The sequence below is a fragment of the Thermobia domestica genome, chromosome 4 (genome assembly GCF_964235325.1).
Source record: "Thermobia domestica chromosome 4, izTheDome1.hap1.1, whole genome shotgun sequence".
NCBI lineage: Eukaryota > Metazoa > Arthropoda > Insecta > Zygentoma > Lepismatidae > Thermobia > Thermobia domestica.
In genome coordinates, this window is record NC_137457.1 from 37182841 (window position 1) to 37207040 (window position 24200).

Here is a 24200-nt window from a genome sequence, read left to right on the forward strand (position 1 = left end):
GTGCTCAGCCTGTATATTCGTACAAAAAAGTAATAGTGAAGCAAAACAACATTGAAAATTAACATTTCGTAATATAATCATTGTATCAACCATATGTCAGCTATTAAAATGCTAAATTTTCATAACACAAAATGAATAAAATAACATGTGATTGTATAAAATGTCAAATTTCAGTAATCGGCTTGCTCGAGTGACAACGCATAAAGCATATTGAACTCTTTCAAACAAATTTAAAATCACATGCCAAGTCACAAGACGATTTCTTCAAATTGTGACTGTTCAAACCAATGTGACAGAAACATTTTCCTTTTCATTTCTGTTTAAATTACTAGTAGTTTATCACAATGTAAATTTACATTTCTACTAGATCATCAATATCGACTAAAATATTACATAGGCTTTAACATTATTGCACGGTCTTCTACAATATAGCACACAACAGTTAACTGAAAGAAACACTCATAATGTGGCCTTAATCAAAACATTTTGTTGGCAATGGCAAAATATAAACCTTATCCAAACTAAAATATTTACGGGCATTAATCGCAGATAAACAAGACGGATACACTATCCACCTCTAGAGATTATTAAGCATTTACCATAACATTTTCTACTCAACTAGCACCTACAAACTAGGTATTCGAGAATTAATGAGAAGTAACAATCATCCTCGAACGAGTAGCGGTATATGGTCTTTTGAACTGAGTTAACGTACGCATATTCATAACAATAAATCTACATGAAGATGCTGCTCTTTATTAGCCTTTTGCATCTTAGAGAAAGCGCTAAGTTGCTTATCCTTCTCATGGGCCAATCACACAAAACATAAAGTCTTTCAAGTATAATCGTTTTGTTCACTCGATGAGTACTATCAATATCGACGTGCGTAGTCAATTTATGGCAAATTTTAGATAAAACAATCAGATGCGGTAATCGTGCATCATATACTATTACAGTCATTCGGTGAAATCGAAATATTTACTCTTTTTTTTTAATATCAAAAGTCTTTAAATTGAATATGCCGATTTAAATTCTTAATATATGTTATTGTGTGAGTTTATTGACAAGTACTAACTGACATTAATGTTTCTCTTTTGAACTAATAAGATCTCTCGCCATTGTTTAAGAACATTTTTTTCGTACATATATATATATACAGTATAACCTCGTTAACACGACCTCGCTTAAGCCGAACACTCGGTTAGGACGAACAAAATTTCGGTCCCGGCATCGCTGTACGTTATCTTATAGGAAGTTTTATCGGTTAACACGAATTTCGGTTAGCACGAATTACGAACTACGAGGGCTATCCAGAAAGTAGATTACGTTTTCGTCTGTGTCCGCTAGGGGCGGGGCTAGCGCGGCCATCTTGGGGTCAGAGCGTTGCGCAGCTCAGTCGGCATCTAGCCGTGCTAGTGAGAGGTTCGTGCTGTGCTCCGTTAAGATACTGTGACGGTTTGAAATGTCTGCGTTAATTGAAAATCCCGCGAGCTGCGAGGTGCGTGCAGTAATAAGGTTTCTGACAGCAAAAAACTGTAAACCGATAGAAATCTATCGGCAGCTGTGTGAAGTGTATGGGGACAACATTATCACTGAAGGTGGAGTGCGACAGTGGGTCATAAGATTTAAAAATGGCCGAACCAATGTTCACGACGAAGATCGAAGTGGGAGACCCAGCAAAGTGACTGCCGAACTTGTCGAAAAAGTCGATGTTAAAGTCCGTGAAAATCGAAAGTTCACAATAACGGAACTTTCTTTGAGTTTTCCACAAATTTCGCGAAGTTTGTTGCACGAAATCATCAGCGAAAAGCTTGGTTACCACAAGTTTTGTGCAAGATGGATTCCAAAAATCTTGACAGAGGACCACAAAAATCAGCGAATGGCTGTAGCGTTGCACTTTTTGGACGCCTACAATAAGGATGGTGACTCTTTACTCGATCGCATCGTTACTGGTGACGAAACATGGGTGAAACACGTGAACTGTGAAACGAAATTGCAATCAATGCAGTGGGGGCACACAGGTTCTCCCCAAAAACCCAAGAAATGCATGCAAACAATGTCGGCAAGGAAGATGATGGCGACTGTTTTTTGGGACAGAAAAGGTGTGATTTTGGTGGACTTCCTGGAAAGAGGCACTACAATAAACGCTCAAAGGTATTCCCAAACTCTGCAAAACCTCAGAAGAGCAATTCAAAACAAGCGCAGAGGAATGTTGAGCTCTAAGATCTTGTTGATTCACGACAACGCCCGGCCCCACACGGCAAATGTCACGCGTGAAGTTCTTGAATCTTTTCAGTGGGAGTTGTGTCCTCATCCGCCGTACAGTCCCGACCTGGCACCGAGCGACTTCCACCTATTCCAAGCAATGAAGAAGTGGCTGGCTATGCAGCGTTTTGATGACGACGAACAGCTGCAAGAAGAGGTAACGAAGTGGTTGAAGTCGCAGGCGGCCGAATTTTTCGACGAAGGAATTTCCAAGCTCGTACATCGCTACGATAAATGCCTTAATTTGAATGGTGGCTATGTCGAAAAGTAGTATTTGTGTGTGGCTTTCATCTGTATATAATAAAATTTGTTTCCTATACTTTGTTGATTTTTTATTCCAAAACGTAATCTACTTTCTGGATAGCCCTCGTAATTTTAAGTCCCTTGTGTCAGTAAAGGTTTTCATTTAACACGAACTTTCAATCCTTTTTTTTTTGTTTGTTTGTTTCTTTTTGGATTATTTTTCTTATTTCAGATTTCATTCCAGATCGGTTTTTGTCATACAGTATTTATACAGACGAAAATTGCCTTGTAAATAAGAGAAAAACCAGAAACAGGTATCTTTCCTCTCTTATGAGGTGCTCATTCTGTCCTCCGTCAAGCGCTGAACATGCAGGGCTTGGCAGACGAGCTGCTGGCGACAGTTCGAGACAAAATATATTATCTCCCCTGTAACTCCAAACTGGTGACAGCAGTCATAAATACCTTTCCGTTACTAGCGGTACCCAACCTGCTAGAGGAGTTATCAATCTTGACCTCGATTTTCTACGTGGAAACTCTTTTATTAAATCTTCGAAGATATAATAATAAACTTACTGTACTGTTTTCACTTTTCAGAGGATAATACCGAGACCGAAACTAGTCTCGATCTCAATCTTAACTCGAATTTGAGACTGAGTCGTGCTTTTCGAAATCAAGACGAGACCGAAACTCTCAGTCTCGTCTCGATACAATTCTGTGGTTGGTATCAAGACGGAGGATAGTCTTGGTCTTGTCTTGAATTTGGAACCGAGAGGAGACCAAGACTGCTCAGTCTCGTCTCGATACCATCTCTAGTGTTTTCTATGACATACATAATAAATTGTAGTGTTATGTATAGTCTGTATACTGTAGTGCGTATGTATCGAGAAAATGTATTCGAATAATAAAATTTGGGTCCCCGGTTAACACGAATTTTTTTAACACGAACTCCTGATTTTTCAGTCCCTTGGAATTCGTGTTAACGGGGTTTACTGTATATATATATATATTGTTGGAAAAGTTTATTGGCTATTATATCATTCATGTTGAAAGCAAAATAAAACTGATGTAAAATTTAATTAATCCGATTTTTCCTCTGAATGAATAATCGGAATGAATTAGTTTTTTCTCCATCGTGTGAGTCGTTGAGCAATAGACGAACTAACTGAAAGTCATTGAAATATAGATTTTATAAAACCTTTACTTGATATATGTCTTCCTATTCTCAAATAACTTTATCTCTTCAATAGAGCAATTATTTTATTTTATAATTATATATATGTATTGTAACAACAAAGCAATTTTTGCCTAATTATTTACATTAAAATTTAACAATGAAATATTGTTAAAACCGACGGCCTCATTCAAATTTGTAACATTCAAAGTTAATTAAAATTAGAAATTAGACAACAATAAGATCCCACTTTGCATTAAGTCCGCTGGCAAAACTACAAAATATTACATTCCTTGAACAGTGCGCAATTTACATTTTACAGATTTTAAAATATAATTATTCACTAATACACGTTATTGTGATAAGCCTCACAACAGCATCCTCAAACCTTCGCCGAGATTACAAACAAAAGATCTCCTCCAGTTCCTTACCAGAGGGCAGCGTTCCCAAAACTGATGCAACGTTCCCTCTTTGTACTGCCATGCTGATGCGTTGCAGTAGAAACGAGGTTGCTCTAGCATCTCCTAACGATAAACGAATGCGATGACCAACTTCTTTTATAAAGTTAAGGCCTTCGGGACCCCATGAACCACCAGATTCGACAGCTATAGCGACAAAATGATATTTGTCGAGTAAATTGCTATGTTTCCTGCGCTTTTCTGTTTCCCGGCGAGGAGCCATGTTGCCAGCTTGTGCTGAGGAAGAATGTATATTTGAAGGGGCGAAGGTGTCGGAACAAGTAAAATCCCATAGAAGTGCTTTTCTTTTCTTCCACGGTATTAGAGTCATAACATCTGGCCTTTTGCCGTCTGCACGACTGCATCCCAACGGTTCACATATAGAAGGAACTCTTGCTGAAATTAGTGCCCTCATGATAATGTCATTGACTCTGGAGTGGCGTGAATGTCTGCCCGCACTATTGGCACAGGAGAGTCCATGAAGGCCCTTCTTGTCTACGACACTTCTACAGGCAGGACATTTGTGTTGCTCGCAAACATCTGCTCCCAAACGCAGTGCACTGGCAATTCGAAAACTGTCATTGGGAAGATGTAATCCTAAAGAAGGTGACGGGATAGCATGGAGCCAAGCGCCTGCTTCTGGAGATGATGTAGCTAGAAGTCTGGCCTTATCTTCTGGGTTATCGGATGACTGAAGCAGAGCTGAAAAGTGATGATTTATAAGAGGATCGTCCCAAGAGGATTGTAGTCCTCTCTTATCAAGGTCAGGGGGATCTGATCCCACTATAGATGACCACTTAGCAATGCTATCGTTGACATCCGAATCCGATACTAGGCTAAGATCATGTTGGAGAATGGTCTCGATCAATGGCTTAGCGCCATAGAATGAAGACAGAAAGGATGAGATAGCCAGATCCATGGCGCGACGAATGCCGAGACCTCCGTGGTTAACAGGAAGGGACGCCTGCAGCCAAGAGTTATTGTTGAGTGAACAATTCAGGATAGATTCTAGACCGGTTTTCAAGGTGTTGTCATAGCATTCCAGTAGATCAGCATCTCGCCAAGAAGGAGCACAGCGAAGAAAGTATAGCAGCCTTGGCATGGACAATGAGGCACGTAGTAGGTAAAAGGCAGAGTGAGCTGAAATCAAGGAAAGACGTGTAAAGAAGAATTCTAATTTATAAAATTTTGTCTTTTAATATTGTTCGTCTTGCCTCATTATATAATGCTGCTCCTACTAAGCTGGCGCCATCTGTCGAAATTCTTTGAATCCCAGGCGCGGCTTCGTCAAGCAGCTTGAAGAGATTATTAGACTGCTCATTGGAAACTCCGAGAAAGCTGACCTCACATTTGGAGAAATTCATTTCCAATCCGATCTCCTTAGCCCGTCTACGGATCATTTCTAATGTCTCTAGTACTGTATCCTTGTCTCCAGCTATAGTCCCGTCATCCAAATACCATATGTTCAGTTCTGTATTCATACTATTAACGATGGATTGTAAAGTTAGTGTGAACAAACCAGGGCCAAGAGTCCCCTGTCTCTTCAATATTTTCTTCAATTATTCTTCAATTATATATTATTCGATAAAAATAGTTAAAATATACTAATTCAAAACATTTCAAAATAGACTAAAAAAATTTTAATACTAATTATTATTTCACTACTAAATACCCCTAAAATTACTACAAAATTAGTGAAATTTTAATAACTGGGCAAAAAATCTACAATTATACAATTATCATTATGAAACAAAATGAAAAAATAATGTTTATAATTTTATATCATTGCTCATTACGATTTTCTTTCGGGTGGGGATTACTAAATGTCTGTGGACCTTTGCCTGTTAATGTGAAAAGTTTGCAAGATATTTCATTTAATTTACTACAGTAAGTAAGATTTCGGTGGGATTAAGCCAGGAAGCCCCCTTAAATATCACATCATGTAATATAATTACTAATTCATTAATGATTCAATTCATATTGCAATGAGTTACGAGACGTTTAAACCCACCAAGCGTTATTATTTCAGCTATTTCGTAGCAACACAATGTAAGTGATTCATTTAAAAAATACAGACTAATGATATGACGCAAAAAGTCAATAAGTACTGACTTACTATCTTTCGTCCCGAAGTATGCAGCATTGGCCAAATTCTCCTGACTGTTCAAAGGTCACCGACCTCTTAAGTTGGATGCTTACGCTTTCCAAATATGACATATCCGAGTAAAATTTCTCAACTCCAATTTGGGCTGTCGAAATCCAGGACTTTAGTGGGATTTATGAAAAAGAATACATTGAAAATGGCACTAAGAAATCCCTTTGGAGGAAACTGATACCAGAGCCCCGTATCAAAAAACATTAAATCTTTAAATATTAATAGTGTGTATGGCCTGCTCTGATACGCAAAACTATCATGTTAACCAAATACAGGTCACTTGATCACTGTCCAATATAATATGCGGCCTCACTGGCACATCTATTTGATACTATCGATAACATAGTTATATCCAGTAGTGTTCGTCATAGTATGGGGGGCCATGGCGGATTTTTGTAGTCGACATCTATTTTGTTAATCACCAAAAGTCCTCCATGTGGCAGGTAAGCAGAGTTATTATTTCGAAAATCCAAAATAAGTAATATTTATCTATTTTCTTTAAAGCGAAATATTATATTAACATCAAAATCCAAATGTCAATTTTAATGTTACCTCTTTTTAATAAAAATAAAGAGACACCAAATGCCAAAACTGAATGTCCAATCAAAATTTTGTAAGCTACAATCAACTGCCAAACATTGTACATAGCTAGGAACCTAACCGGTTGTGACCCGGTTCAGCACTATAAGTTCTTAAGGAGAAAGGAGTGGTGTCCCAAACAAATTGTATTAAGATATATCTAACCTCTTCCTGGCTTGTAATATAATACTTACTAAAGTCAATCGAAATGAAAATCTCAGTAGTGTAACAACAAATGCATATTAACTTTCCATTATGGACATTATAGGCAAACAAACTGACACATGTTTTTTTTTTTTTACTTTGTACTCCTGCACTCTTACTTCCAGTTGCTGGACTGAATTGTCTTTCCTGCCAGTTCCTTTTGTATTACTTCTTGAGAGGAAAATGTCAAGATTTCCCAACACTTATGGGACCGAAAACAATGGTTAAGCCGGACTCTGATTGTATCTTCAGGAGTCGTATATGGGGCTATTTTGGCCATATAAGGTGCTCTGAGCGACTCGCGTTACAGCTAACTTCACACAGACAGAAGCTACCATACACATATATGCTTCAGAGAAAGTTCCTTTTTTACACGACGCTTGTTCAATAAGTTCGAAGTTCTATCATCCTTCTTTTAACCTTCGAGTAGTCGCGCCGCAGTCAAAATCGCCGCAGGGAAATTAATTTTTATCGTGTGCCCACTCTGTTTGTCCGACAGACTCTACCGTCTAGGTAATCTTATCTCTCACCTTTCCGAACATTCCTGCTCAATCACTCCTTTATCCGTTGTTTAGTTTAACTACTAGTGATTGTTTAGTGACTCTGAGGTGCTATCCACCGCGTGCGACTAACCGTGTAAAGTTTTTTCTCAGTGTTTCGTTCTGCACGTTACCTTTGCTTTGGAGATGTTTTAAGCTTTATAAACATAAATATTATTTTAATGGACGGAGGAGAGGTCGACAGAGTTAAAAAGACTGATACCAAGTGTGAAAAAAGAGGAAATTAGGAACGAACAGCTTAAAAGAACGGAGGAAATTTTAGGAATGGGCTATTCGGATAAATCAGCCGAGATGATCTCGTGGAAGCTTTGCCTGAGGAAGATCATAAAGAAAGTAGAAGTGAGTGAACACGAAAGGTGAAGTGAGGAGTCTGCGAGCGACTCTGAAGATCTTAAACTCAGAAATGACCAGCGATTCCCCGAATGTAGTCAGAGCAGCAGAGGACGAAATAAGCTACGACAAAGTGTAGAACAGTGTAAATTTGAAGATAACCTAAAATAATTTAATGTAGTTCTGTATAGGTGAAGTTCTAAATAACAGGACCGTAAAATAATTCAATGTAAATTTGATTTTATTTGATTTGATTTCAATTTAGCGCCCCTTTCAGCATCAAGGCTATGTAAGACGTGGATCTACTGCTTAACGTGGGAACCGAACCACATGAGCTCCCATCGGGAATCGAACAAGGAAGTCCCACGCCAAAGGCGTGTATGCTAACCGCTTAACTAAGAGTAGGCTATAAATGAATGTAAAATGCGCTATGAACCTTTGTTTTGTTGTTTACATAGTATTTATTTTACTAATTTACTATTGCATTTATAATTTTAGACGAACCAAAGAGTACACAAAAACAAAAGATCGTAATAAAAAAAAACAGGACATGTCTAATTGTAGGTTCCTCTAATAGTTATTACTGTAAAACTTATCATAATAATAAAAATGTTATTCCCTCTTAATCAGAAAATATACAAAATTACGTTTCTAATACAAAAAAGCATTTAAGATGATATTTGCAACATATTATGTTCGTGTGATCTTTTTGCCCGTGCGCGATTACTCGCGTTATTTTTTCAGTGAGACTTCTCGAGGGTTTAATGAAAAAAAATAAATAAATGGGCCTGAAAAATCAGCGATAAGCTGTATTATTGGCAAGTCTCTCTCGTTACTCCTATACTAATAATTACGTAAAGTTATAAGACAAATGTTGCTAAGTTCCGCCCTGATGGTCTGACCGAACCAGTATTCCCGTACGATATTTACAGGAAAATACATTTCGAAATTAATTTATTCGATGATCTTGAGACAATGTAGTGAACACTAATAAACTTCCTAACGCACAATGCAAGAAAAGTAAATGATAACGTATTATACAGTAATTTCGTCGTGAAAATTCATAAGTGTGCTATGAAGAAGAAGAAGAAGAATAAGAAGAAGAAAAAGAAGGAGGAAAAAGAAGAAATATTTACTTGACTGTACAGTTGACACTTCAGGAAACATGTTGGTTGGCTTGGTGCAGGTAGACGTTAGTTCGAGTCTGTTGAAGACTATTTAACACAGTAGTTCTTAAAATAGTTGGTCACAATACTTAGTCAGGTCGTTAGAAGTTCAGCTGTTCGTTTTAGTCTTCCATAGCAATTATTATTGATGTTTAGTAATGGTAATACATTTTGCGTTTGAGAAATCTTTTTATTCCTCTCTTCATTTGAAAAGCGAAGAATATTCAAAAAATACCACCATAATTCACGTGTTTTGAATGTAAACACTACTAGCAATTAGTAAACAACCAAAATTGAACTCATACTCATGGTCGTTAAAAATGCTAAAATGACACAAGTTAAAATCTTCGTCTCCGATTTCTGCGCTAACAAGATACAATTTATTCCATTTCTATAGTGATTCATTGATAGCAAGTTTATAGGGTTGCTTTCCTTTTCTTATGACAAAGATGTTGACACAGGTGGAAATAATTTTGATAATAGATAGTTGACAACTGTCCGAGTAAACAGTGTGTGCGTTCTTTACCATAATGTGAATATAGTGGGCATATCTTAATTCGCCTTTTGCTCTTTATGCCTTTCTTGGATTTTTTATCATGTTCTTCTTTCTCTTTTTTCTCTTTCTTTCTATTTTTATATCTTACTGATTACTTCTCTCTTTTACACACATTCCCTCTTCTCACGCTTGGGCTGTGCCGGAACTATACACCAGCCATTTTGAAAAACGTATTAACCAGGTCTAACCTAAAGATAAGCGTGTTTTTCCAGATATTTAACTTCTCAAAATAAGGGAAAAGAATAATATGTCTTAATTTGTCATAATGGAAGCAATATATATTTTGAATAATTTATACCATACTCAGCATGAAAAACGTAAACTTGAGACGTATAGTTGTAGTATTTCTATTGACTACCACTATGGGTTACAACCCCATCAATTTCTTTTTTCTTTTTACTTTTTGCAGCTATGTAGGAACGTTCAACGTTTCTTGTTTACTAATTGGAAATAGCGTTTACATTCAAAATAAGTTGAATTTGGGTGGAACGTCCCGTCAGGTAGTATAATTGTTTTGGTATAAAATAATGGCTACAAACAGATATGCACAATAAACGAAATCGAGACTGGGATTCGGCATACAGTCAGAAAATTAAATTATTTGTTTTTCTTGCCCATTTTTTATTAAGAAAAGAATTTATATATATTTTTATTGCCCTGAGTTTGTTTAGATTACTTTACCACTTGGTGACGTATTGCCTTTTATCTCAAATAAACTTCAAGTTCCAGAAAAAAATAATGAATATAAAGAAGACTGTTACATATTGTATGAATAAAACTTGTTGTAGGTAGAAATAATTGAATAGGAATATGTTCGAGTGCATTTATGTAGAATAATATTGTGCTCTCAAAACGGTTCCTCATTCCAAGACTTGTGATTGTTTGCACATGACACTTTTTAAATTTTTTTAAATTTTATACAATATTTAAAAAAAAAACTTCTAAAAATGCATTCAAACTGACGTCCTTTGGATTTATAATCTATTGCTTTTAACATTAGATGGACAGGGGTTATGTGTTTAGTTGTCATATTTCTTTGCATTTATTTTATATTCCCACTTAGACAATTTTTGTTCGTTTACGTGTTGTTACTTGATTTCTCTTTAAATGGTTTATCTTTATTTAGAACATGCACTTCTCGTGTTCATAGCTTGTGAACCTCTTCAAAGTCTTATCCAGATTTGTATTTTCCTCTTCCCCTTCTCTTTACTTTTGATGGATTTAATTCCCATATTCTCCATGGTTAGATGCAAGAATGCGAGACAAAAAAAGAGATGTTCATTTATTTTCTGACAGAGAGTACATACTTCTAAAATGAGGTCGCTAAAAACCAGCATCTACTCAGAAAGAGAGGAATGTGTCTACGTGCTATGGACACTCAAAACCGCACAGCTCATATTTTTTTTCTTGTGACAGCAATATTTCGTCTATGCAACGTTTAAACATGAGACTAATATGTAACGCTGTGTACTACTTCCAACCTTGTAAAGTTACTCCAAATTTCCTTTCCATACAAACCAAAATAACATACAACTTATCTTTTTTAACTCTATTTCTTGATTAATCTTTCTCTCACACATATTTTTTTCTTTCTTTTCCTATTCTTAATGTTCATCAATGTATTTTTCATAACTGTATGCACGCACATATATCTAAAGTTTTGTTGGCCGCCACAGTCACGGTCAGGTCACGTTTTCCATTGTGTTGATCAGTGGTTTCAAACCTGCAGGGCATGAAGTGCGAGCGAAGGAGGCACAAGCTAATGACAGAAATCAACTATATTCGTGTTTATATACCTGGCACCTTAACGCGCAAAATAAATCTTGAGTAAGAACTGTAATTCCATTAAGAAGAAACATAATAATAATAATAATAATAATAATAATAATAATAATAATAATAATAATAATATAATAATAATAATAATAAACCACTAACTGCTATTCAGAAGTGTTGCTGGAAACAAATATAAATGATTAGGAATTATAATTACCTGAAATACCGTTAATCGCATGCGAAAAATAGATTTATGGAAAGTATTTCAATCCTTCTGCCTTAAGATAGCCATTCTAATAAGAGTGTAATAATTGGTGTAAATCTTTGAGCAACTTTACCTACTCACGATAAGCCTTTTAATAAAGTAATATGATAAGAATCCAGCTTCGGTAGGTACTATGTTCTAAACTCCTTTCAAACGGTTCAGACGTTTTCCGATTCACAAGTAAATAGTAAAATTTCTTTTGAACATGCTACATTTCACCCCTTACCACTCCCATGGCGTTGGAACTAAATTTGGATTTAAATGCCATCTCGTTGTCACTAATCATCTCAGCGACAACCTCGAAACCTATGGACACAAAACTACTAATATCAGTATTTTTCGTTAATTTTCATATCACCACTTTTCGGTTTTAAGAGTCTTAGGGTTATCTTACGCGGCACTTGGAGAGTCGCTATACATCCCACCGACGCCTAGAACCGTGCATTCAACATTAATGTCGATCGTTTTCCATTACTTTTATAATGTAACTTCCTCTCTACAAACTCCTAAGGATGCTACTATATTCTGTACAAAGTATTTTTTCCAGTCTGTACGTCATAAATGTACCAAGTTTGGTTGAAATTGGGCCATGTGTTTTGGAGTTACGTTGGAACGTCTATCTAGTTATCCATTTATTATTATTGTTATTGTTATTGTTATTATCGTTGTTGTTGCTGAAGATTCGAAAATTCAGTGATGCATTTAAAATTGCAAAAAGGAGTCACACCAACGATGTCGGAAGTATTTTTAATAATTACACCAGTATCAAAATTTGCAGCCGTAACTTAGTGAAGATACTCAGTGAAACGTTGGTTGATTTGGTGAGTTAGTTGAGGATACCTTTCAGCACTGTATGAAATCTCAGTGATAATCGAACTTGGGTCTACCGCGCCGAGGTCAAGTACGCCTACCTTATAGTCACTAGTAACTTTTGAGTTTAACGTCCCTTACAGCAACAAATCTATATCGGACGGGATCTACTAATTAACGTGGAATCCGAACCACTCCCGCCAGGGAATGTCACGAGAGAGATCTACTTCGCCCATAGGTGATTTGAGATCTCACGCTGCCGGCTATATTCCACTAGATTTTAATGGAAAGCCACCTCGTTCACGTAGACGATCTGGGCAGCAGCCTAGGGGACGCGGTTGGATGATTTACAGTTATTATCATTTTCTTTTGCAGAGTTTGTAACATGGATAGAGTAAACAAATATGACATCAAGATATATGTATATATATAAATATTAAATGTAGTTAGTATATATGGTAGTAAGCTTCAGCCCGAAACTTGGTAAAATAAAAATCACATTTATGTTCAGATCAGAGGATTATTGGAGGGCACTTTTGTGTGTGTAATGTTCCTCTACCTGAACAAAAAGGTAGTATGACTAAATCTGGGATTGCCGAGACATTTCTCGCCCAGAGTGCCAAAAAACAATAATGCCAGACTTATTTACATGAGGCGACATAGGAAAGTGTCTAATAGTGTGACCCTTCGTGACCAATGAATTACCCTACTACTTTCTGTAATTGGGGTCACAGATCTGGCCTCAGTAGTGATACTTGCCCTAGATATAAAAAATAGAAATGATTTGTTACTTACAATAAGTTGTAGAGCATCACTTGTGATTACAGAAAGACGAAAAACATTAACAAAAGAAATAAATCTAAGTTTCTTCTTCTGTATCTACAAAAGTGAATGACGAAACATAGACTGAATATCAAGTAGCTTCCATACACGAAATCCTGTACTTTTGTATTATGCGGTTGGAGCGAAACTGGTCATAATGATATTATTATTCTCTTTAAAAATTTCCGAGTAATTTTCTATTTTTCTAAAACCGACCTGTCCCAAAACTATGGTCTGTTTACTGTGAAGTTAGTATAATTTTGATTCACAAAAAATTGCTTTTATCCGGTAGATTGTACTTGGTTTTATCCAAACATTGATAAATGTGCTGGGCATCATTATTGATTGATCAGAATCATATGCCGCTGTTTATTGTGCTGGACGCTGTCACTGCTGGGCATTATTTTGCTGTCTTACCAGTTTGAATGCTGGGCACTAAGACCCAGGACTTCCCTTCTTCCTATATTTAAAATCCAGTTATCGAAACATGCAAATAAAAAAATATGCATCATACATCGCAGGAAAGTTTGACGTTTCCTCTCCATTTTTTGCTACATTACTTAACGTTCCAAGAAAAGGCAATACTGAAATGTGTATTGTATGTTGCATAAAATTTACAATAAATAAATGGCTGATGATAGATGAACAGAAGAAATTCTAGTTTCGAGTTTGAGTTTTCGTATTTTTCATCCTTATGCAACACTCAATGTTCGTTGAGAATACGTAACTTCATGTAGAAAAAAGGAAAAGGAAAACAAAACGAAAGAACTAAGAATCGCACTCTGATAATATGTAGTTATTTGTATATATAAGAAATATAATGAAATAAAATGTAAGAAAGATAAGATAGGCCTTTAATATGCTGTATATGAAGTAAAAAATCCAGGGTGATTTAAAACAACACCGACAACGTTTGTGAGGTTATTCCTGACACCAAGATAAGACAATAGTTATAGACCAACCTGGATGAACAAATGCTTCCCTTCCGATCTATACGCTGCCAAAAGCATGAAAAAGTGAATTTTAAAAGCACATAATTCCAAATCTATGGGACCTACCGTAGTCAGGTCAATACTTCACTTAGGAACTATTATGTAAGTTTCCAAACCCTGTGGTACTTCTGCAACAATTTACATGGACGTAGTTGATGAGTATATTTGGAGTACTTCAAACTAAATGCTCTAATCAAACTCCCTCTTTAAAAGTTGTTGCGTGAGTACCTTAGGATTCTGAAACATGTATTTTTGGACAGCGCACATGTCAGTTCCCAAGCAAAGTCTTGACCTGACAACGTAGGTCCCATAGTATTGGAGCTATTGACCTTTAGAATTCATTTTGACACGTTTTCGGCATCCTATAACTACAAAAGGAAGCATTTGTACACCCGGTTGGTCTATGTCTTCTGTCTTATCTTTGTGTCTGGAATCCAAATGTTGCCACTGTTGTTTTGAAACACCCTGATATATAGATCAGGTCCCTGCTTTAAAATATAAAATATAGAAAGAAAAATTAAAAAAAAAATCATTGAGTTCGTTATTTCAATATGGTTCATAACTTCCATATGGTTCGGTATTTCAGTATATCGATATTACGGTATGAGTAATACAGAAATTTTGGTATTAAAAATACCGATATCAGTTTAGTTATCTTTTAGAGTTCTGTTACTTAAGTTAAAATGAGTGAAAAATGAAATGAAATCTTTGAGTTTTATGTTCCACGGTTATACCGGTTAGGCTAAAGAAGGTGATGAATGAAATGGTGGAGTGAAGGCTGTGGGAGGAAACGGGAGAACCCCGAGAAAACCCACACACACGGTGTTTGTTCAACACAAATTTCACTTGGCGGGGGCTGGGATCTTAAAATGTGTGATACAAGACTAGTGAGCCCGGTAGTAACATATGGAGAAGGGAAATCATTAGGAAGTATAGGCGCAAATACTCGGGGACAACTTTTCGAGTATACGAAATAACATAGACGAAGTATTTAGTTGACATATTGCCAAAGAGAGGGCGTAACCCTCTGAGAGGCTGAAGAAATATCTAATTTTCCAGAAACACATGATTTGTGTAAGTAGTAAATTTTCTTTTCTCCTTTCCGTAAAAAAAATAGTTGACAAAGCAAAGTACAAAGATATAAAAACGGAGAATATGACGTTTCTCGAACATATTGACAGAATGGAAGTGAATAGAATGTCTCAGAGTTACTAGGTGAGAAAATGCATGAAGAGAGAAGAGAAAAATTGCCGGTGGATAAATTTCATAATAACAAATGACAGCAATGTGAGTGAAAGAATGGAGAAAGAAAATTAATTATAAAAACTGGAAGCGTTGTGTTGAAGAGGCATATACCCATCAGCGCTCTTGACCTATTTGGGTAAGAAAATCAGTTGCATAACTACATCAAGTATAACGCTGAAAACTACTTTAATCTACGAGAGACAGGATCTAAATCTACGCTTTACTATTCATTCCCAACTTGGATATCAGATTATTTGACTTATGAATATCTTAGAATAAATCTCTACTTAACATGATTCAATTAACAGAACACCTTCTTAAAATATACTGGTTGGAAGTTTATTACCTTAGGATTAATAGTTTCTTTAGGCTGTGTTTCCTCTGGTAAAGAACTTGGCTCTTTTTCTTTGTTATTACCCTCCATCATCAGCCTCTCCAGTCTAAACATTTCCTCGTTCTCAGCCCTAATCCGAGCCACTTCTTCTCTTTCACGTCGGTCTATTAGACGCTTAGATCTTCGTATAGGAGTAGACTGTAATAAATTTAATACAACAAATAGAATACTAAGTACGGCATCGATTTGATAGTTCACGTATATTCCAGCCGATCACTGGATTATGACCACCTGCTTAGTAGCTCTTATTATTAGCACTTATAATTGCCGTTCACAGCAATTATATGTGGCAAGTATGTAATAGTATCCGTAGACATCCAATGCTATAACCCTCCAAAGATACAGGTAAAGTGGCCTTCAGTGGAGGTCTAAGGAAAACTTCCTTGTGTGGCATCCATCCTTCAGATGACCAATGGTGTCAAAATTATCAAGTCGTAAGAGATACTTGAAGTCTGCATTATGTTCCTCAAGCTATTCTTGCACAAGGCAAGTGTGGTAGCTAAGAATTAATTTGTCTTGGAAAATATAATCGTCATGGGGTAAACCTTCAATATGGTGGAATGTGATCAGTCTACAGGAAGATTGCAATACCAAACACAACCCATGAATCCATCTATAACCTAACAGAAAGTATCTCTTGCTACGTACATCTCAGCCAGAACATATATTCTCTGACAGAAGCCTCCTGTCTTGATAAGATGAACGAAGCGCCAGAATCTCATAAGCCAGTATCAGTTGATGCCCACCAACAATAACATTACACAGTTTATCCAGATTTGCCCACTCCTTTGGACTGCTTCTATTTATAGCAGCCTTCTACACTCCCCTAAAACACGTCACTAGTGCAGCAGTTTGCGGAATCAGTTAATCAGGCTTCTGGAACCCCACTACCTTACCTTTATAAAATACTAATAAGTCTTACGTATCGCAAGCAAAATCTCATTATCAACTGACTATTTAAGTCCATAGCTAAGCAGTTCCTCGATACGCACTGCGTCATCGAAGAAACTCACGATCGAATCTATTATTCAGAAGGTTAATCAAATTCAGTGATCGGTTGGTGTAGCGTATTCTTTACATTTTCCTTTCTGTGTAGCAAAACTACATTTAAGTTTGAATGGAAATAGAGAAGTTTAACATTTTTAACATTGAAGCAAAATATTTTATACTCGTAAATTAATAAAGTAAAAAAATAACCAGATTTAAAAATCTACAATTCTATATTATTATTAGTAGTAGTAGTAGCAATACAAGTATTAGTAGTTGCTTTTACGTGAGTATAAAATAAAAGTGAAGGATTGTTGTGTATCATAGCCAATATAAGAATTGGAAGTTCAGCAAAATAATATAACAATTATATTATAAATGTGTGCCGAACTTCATCGTTGTACAGATTGTCTATGATAATAGCTGATCTTAAATGTATTTATACCGAATGTTACATTTGTATCAACATAATCTCATGAAGAAACGACTAACTGAAAATATAGTCTACTAATTGACTTTTAGTTTTATGGCAAAAATCACAAGTTAAATTCAAACTCACACTGTTGCTACTTATCATTCGAGACTCATTCACTTGTCCATTCTTAAGACGTTGTCAGCAAAATAATAATCTTCTTGTATTTTTTGTAAGAAACCAGAGACTGAATCAACGAACATTAACAGATGAGTGCTAAGATACATATTGATATGTCAGTCATGAATCCATCACTGTAGCGTAAGGTAGCTGGGAAAATATAGAAGGACAGAAAGAGATTTTGGAAAAGACTCATCTTTCTCGAAAACGTATGGTAATTAGAAAATAAAACTAGTCTCTCAATTGTAGCCATGGTATAACTGAAATTCACCAAGGCACTTGCTTCCCAGATGCGATAATGTGAATTGCAAATAGTCCGATTTTTTCAGGTTTATTCTCAAAATCCAAAATAGTCTCCATAGTTCGTAGTGAATTTGACCTATTGATCAGATCCTAGTAGATACTATGGCAACATAGGATTTTTCCAAGAAAATTTCTCACTGAACTTTTAAATATATATTTAATTATATGTAATAAACCTTTTCTAAAGAGAAATCCAAATGATATTCTATTTTTTCGTAAAAATGTTTACTTCATATATAATTTTAACAATAGAAACTAAAACACTACAATGAAATATGCCCTGAGCAGAACAACTTGACAGACCTAGAATATGAAGAATATAAACTTTTAATGAAGAAGGCACAATGTCAATTTATAATGTTTTTTTCTACTTACTCTGACTTTTCTTTGATAATTCTTCCTTGAACATCCATCATTACTTTTCCCACCCTTCACATCACTCCTTTCAGGATTACTGGGAACAGATGGAAAGTCTAAAGGTAAATATCTAGGCTCCGCAAAATTATAACAGTGATCCAAAGGAACAGCAGCTCCAAGTGTAGCTTCACCCTCAGGAGTCAGGATGTCTGCAAAATTTTACATTTCTCACCTTAAATGTTAATTTTCTAATGTAGTGTGATAATCAAACAAAATAAGCAGTAAACCACTAATAAAATATTAAATTATGACGCATATATTCAGTATAAGTTTTTAGTAAGAATTGTTCTAGAACACGAGCACACTGTACACATCCATGCTTTTTTCTAAACAAGCAGTATTTTATTTCTTAAGGTATGTATGATTCACACATTACCAAATAATGGATGAATCAAGTAAGTTTGTCAGTTTGTCACTCTTGGTGAAAAGGGACCTAAACTGCTTTAAAGAGCATTACCTATGGACTTACATAGATTTGTTGATATGCAAAAAAGTATAGTATGTCTTCTACATATGTATTTTATACATACATGTATCTATTTTTCTGTATTAACTTGATATATTAACTCCTTATTTTCTATTGTAATATTTCTAAATAGGCGTAGGATAGCACCTGTGTAACACGCATACACTACTATTTGGAACTTGCCGGAAAAAATTGTGAAAAAAATGTGAAGTGCGCAACACTTGAACAATCTATTGTGTTACACGATAAATTAACTAAGTATGAGTTGTAGTTGATCTAATAAAACTATATATTATACGAGGGGGAATTACGGGGGATTTTTAGGGGGGTTTCATTAGGTTAAATAGAATAATCAACTTTAATGTTGGGAAATAACGGCTATTTTTATGAATCGTAATTTCATTTTTAACTTCATTTTAACGTCTTTATGGATCAAAGTATTATGAGAATATAAGTTTCAACAACGAGTTCAGAATTTGATACAATTCCCTCAGCTGAGATTTAGGACCCGGTTTAAATAGTCGTTTCTTTCATAATTTCCATATTATTTAAGAACGGGAAGATCAAAACTCATCACGCTGTAAATATTTATAATGAAAGTAATGACTATTTATAATGTATATCTCAATACAATGTAATGAAATGAAATTTTGGAAGATTTAAAGTTTTCTTTTTGCAGTGAAATAATACTAAGATGAACTATTCAGTGATCATGAACATAAGGAAAGATAAATGAGACAATAACAATTACGTACCTGGAGTGTTTACAGTAAACAAAAAAGAAAGTTTAGTTGTAGAAAATGGGACGAAAAGAAGTACTGCAGCAAAGTTCAAAAACGTGGTGTTCGCGTATACAAAAATAATTCAGATCGATCGATAATTCCATGCACATACACAAAAATAATGGAAGGCAGGTATAATCCTTTTAATAGCATTGCATTTGTATATTATATGGCATTTTGTATATACTACAGTGATGTGTTTCTAATGTGTGCAAGATAAGCGCTGCTTACGCATGAAATTATAAACTAAAATCTAAAGTAATCATTAATACTTTACTTGAAACAAATTCTCTCATTTTTCGAAGACTTTTTGTTGCATGTGGCCGTTTATAAAATGTTAAAATTTTCCTGTTCCTCATCGTCCAGCCACGTTGCACAGCCATTTACAGGGTTAGCGAAGATTTCCTGGCACATTTGATACTATCCCTTTACTTCGGTTACTTTCTTGAAGCCTAGCAAACATCATAGCATAAACTGGCTACATATTCAGCTTTTTTAAAAACTGCGTTTTGAACGAAAATAGTAGCTTGTGATTATTAACTGTTATAGGTGTATAAGTAACATTAAGTGCGGAACACAAGTGCATCATACATTATTGTATGTAAGTGGTAATTCGTGTACGTTTTAAATTAATATTGTTCTGTACTTTATACGAAACTAATTGAGGATTGCCAAGGTAAGCAACCAACAAACTTGCGGGGAAAAGTATGAACAAGGATCATTCTCCTAAATGCAGTGGTGCGGAAGAAGGTCATTATTTGTGATATATTGAAGAAGAGTTTTGAATAGCGTGACTCTGAAGCGAAGTATGGCATTATTAAAACAGGAAGACAAACTCCGAATACTATAACACGTACTATTTCGAAAATGTAATTAAGGAAGTTTAATACCCAACTGTTTTAAAGTACTGAGTGGCTACCTGGTTACCCAGAGAAACGAAATTTTTTCTTTTGTTGCGGCCTTCTTTCTAAAGAGGAGAAAAATTTGGTCAAGTGGAGGTTACAGTGATATAGAAAATGAGAAGAAGACCATTAAATATTTATCTCACATCAGAATCATTTTCAGGCTGTAATCAATGAGAGCACATTTGAGAGACCAAGAATAGGGAACTTGTTGGAATCTCAAAAGAAAGTATGGAATTCTCAACACAATGAACTTGTAAGCAGAAACACAGGAAAATTGAAACGACTTACCGGCATTTTGTCTTAATCCTTTATTTACTAACGGTACTTTAAAGTACAACCAGAACAAAATCATTATGGGAAAGGACCCGTACCTTGTGTTCCAACGGTAGTCCGTAGAATCATTCTTCTCTGATTTGCAAATCGAAGATAGCTAGCATCATGCTGTAGAAGAAAGATATTTCCCGCTGAAGCCATTTTATTTCAGACAAGCAATACTTTGAGTAACTGTTTTCACTACTCAGTGCTTGAGAGACACTCTAGGTTAATCTAATAATGTCAGGTTTTGTATATTTTGTATTTTACCTATTTGCTGTTTAGTCATGTATTCAATTCTAAGTTTCGGAATCCTTTGAGTTTTGTGTGCGAGAGAGCAAATTGCTTTTTGCACTTAGAAGTACCGGCTGGCCGAAAAGGTATATTTTTTGGCTCATTTTACTTCCTTTTGCGTTATTTTTAGGAAGAATGTAGAGTACCTTCTCCAAGAATTGTAGTTGAAACTGTTTTGGATAATTGAAGCGAACATATAGCGGACTCAGATGAACGCAGTGGTGATCTTAGATAGGAGTAATAGGTAATTTGATCCATATATTTTATCACATATATTGTATGTTTGGAAATAATCTGAGATATGGACACCAAACACGTAACCTGAAGGGTTTCATATAAACGAAAGTAAATAACCATATTATTTATTCGTAATTTGATGCATGTGATGAGGATACAATGGGCATTCTTGTCTCATATTTTATTATAGGCCTTTTTCTAGTCATCAGATAGATTCAGCGTTATGACTGGAATTTGCCGTTATCCTCGCAACACGTTTGTACCGCTGGATTCATCTGATGAAGTGTGAGAATTGTTAATATATTTGGAAATAATTGTAATCTGAAGAAATGTTGCGGGGCGCCATATATTATCAGCTTATTCTGAAGAATAGTAGGAAAGAAGACTTAGGCTTAAGAAAAGCTTATCTGTATGAGTACCTGTATCTTAACACTTGTTACGCAAAATATTTCATTGTGGTACAATTCAACTAAAAACATCACAAGTTCATGTCTAACTACATTGCTTAAAAGTGTTGCAAAAAAGGAACAGGTAAAGAAGAACTGGCTTTCAGAGAACATGATGAATCATTTCACTCCAGTCATAGAAAATGATGTTGAGCTTTTCGAGTTGCTCTGTCAGGACGACGAGAAACTAAGACACTTAGAAAATGGAAAAAATATTCACTGGATTGTCAAAGATAAAATACACAAATTAGAAAAAAAATCCAAGAAACAAGGTTCATTGCTTTATCTGTAAACGAAGCTAGATATAGCCAGTTAGTCCCAGCTATCTGTAGACATGATATATATTACAGTAGCACAAGAAATTTAGAAAATGTTTCTTAGGTTTTTAAATGTTTATGAAAATAGCAATCTGATGACTTGTACAATTTCGAAAGCGCATTCCAATTGTTCACTGTCAGTATCTTACAATATTTTAAGTACTAGTACTGAATGACACGATTATATTGTTTGAATTGTGTACAAAGAGAGGGATGTATACCACTACATTCTGTTTCATCAATTTTGGACTTTAATATCATGTCTGAGAAAAGGTAATATAAAGGAATATTCCTCTCAATTCAAATAATTAAAAATTATGTTTCAGTATACTAATGACATGCAAATAAATATGTATACTTTTGTGTGTGAATCGTATCACCCGACCTGTAGATATTACGGATACGTTATTACTGTTCTCTATGAGATATTTTAGGAAAATAGGTATTTGAAGGACATTTATAGATAGTAATGATTTGATAGCTTGTTCAGCATTCAAGTATTGGTTGGTAAATAAATGTGCCTCTCCATGGAATTTTGCACCACTACGCTCTCCTTTTAATGACAGCATAATTGACATCATTTTAACTGAAATTAAGAGGTATTATAGTCAAAAGAATCGTCTAGGAAATATCTTCGTTGATATTTATACTTGTAAGTCGGTGTCTACAAATTCCTAATTTTGTTTCATACTTATTTCACAGATGTTGACGGCAACAGTAACTTGGATAAGCTTGCAAAAAGAAGACAATTTTTGTAACCTTAAACGATCATTTTCAGATGATTTTCTCAATACACTAAAACAAGAGTGTACGTAAAGTGTTCGTACCTAATTTAGATAAAACGGGTATTAAACAGCTAATAAAAAGCAAGCGTTTTCGATACAGCTTCAGGGTGTAAGTAGGAGCAATGTGAAAGTATATGTGTTGGACAGAGCACTATCAGGACCGAACTATGCAAATCAGTGAAAGGTACAAGAATATAAAACTCGCTGCTTGTATTGTGCTGTAGTATATCTGCAAACTATATGCTATTCGAAAACCTTCATACAACAGTCATCTACATTTTATTTCTTTATTTTTCTAGTACTTCCGATCTCTTACAAGGGCTGAGTAGACTGAAATAAAATTACTTAATAATTTTAGAGAATAGATACCTGAAACACTGGTACCAAAACGATCAAAGCAGGAACCAACACGCTTGTCACAAGTAACAAATATTGTATTTAAGTAAAATGAGAACAATGTTGTTTACATGGGCTCAACTCTCTGTACCACACGGCTTATTCAGTATACCACAAAAAGATACAAAAATTAATAATCCTCACTTTATATTGCTCATCAATATAAAGCAAAGATCGAAAAGCTAGCAGGTGTGATAAGAACAAATTTTTTTACAGAATTTCAATTGCAGGAGAGGAATTGTATTACTACTTCAATTTGGACGTTATTGAAGTAACGGAGGAGAAAATGTGGAGTATATTGCGGTATCTTTTCACAAATATATCCCAACCTTCTCAAAGGGATATGGTTAGGGGCAAACTTAACACACAGATTTTTAATATTATTCATAAAATTTACAAGTGTAATCTAAATTTTATATTTAGATTTTTAAAAATTATACATTTAGCTAGTGTACTTATATTTTTAAACATTACATTTCAAGTTAATGATTCTGATATTTCGTTTTCATTTTCAGTAAGTTTAGTTGCAGCACGGAATACTGATCTTTGGTATATTTTCTGGAAAGTTCAGCATTATTTTAGACACTTGAGGCAGATAGAGGTTAGTAATCTTTACAGCATCAAAGATTGCCAACTTATAGTATCTAGAAAATACTGTATTCAAGATTTTTTAGTGTACTATAGCTACTCGAGCAATATATTGTAAGAATAAGGCAAGGATGGACATGAACAAACCAATGTTGAAGACAAAGTCGCTGAGAAATCTTCCGCTTAATACTACACACCTAGATAGGAATTTTCATATACAACAAGTGAGACAGTTTTTCTCTAACCACGATATAAACAATTTTAATGGAACTGTTATATATCCTATGGAGGTGGTTCAACGGTCCAGGCTACCTAGTCAGCGAAACCTCAAAAATTCAGTTTGATGTTGTCCCAGGATTACCAGAAGATACTGGTATGTTAA

At 35.2% G+C, this 24200-nt stretch overlaps 1 protein-coding gene across 1 annotated transcript in view; it reads right to left on the minus strand.

The window, feature by feature from the left end:
• Positions 1-24200, minus strand: part of LOC145683294 (uncharacterized) — a 130499-nt gene that overhangs the window by 17632 nt on the left and 88667 nt on the right. The window contains exons 7-8 of the mRNA XM_081754653.1: positions 18249-18439; positions 15944-16129 (exon numbers count right to left, since the gene is read on the minus strand). Of these exons, the coding sequence (XP_081610779.1) occupies positions 15944-16129; positions 18249-18439 (377 nt within the window). The remainder of the gene's footprint in view (positions 1-15943; positions 16130-18248; positions 18440-24200) is intronic.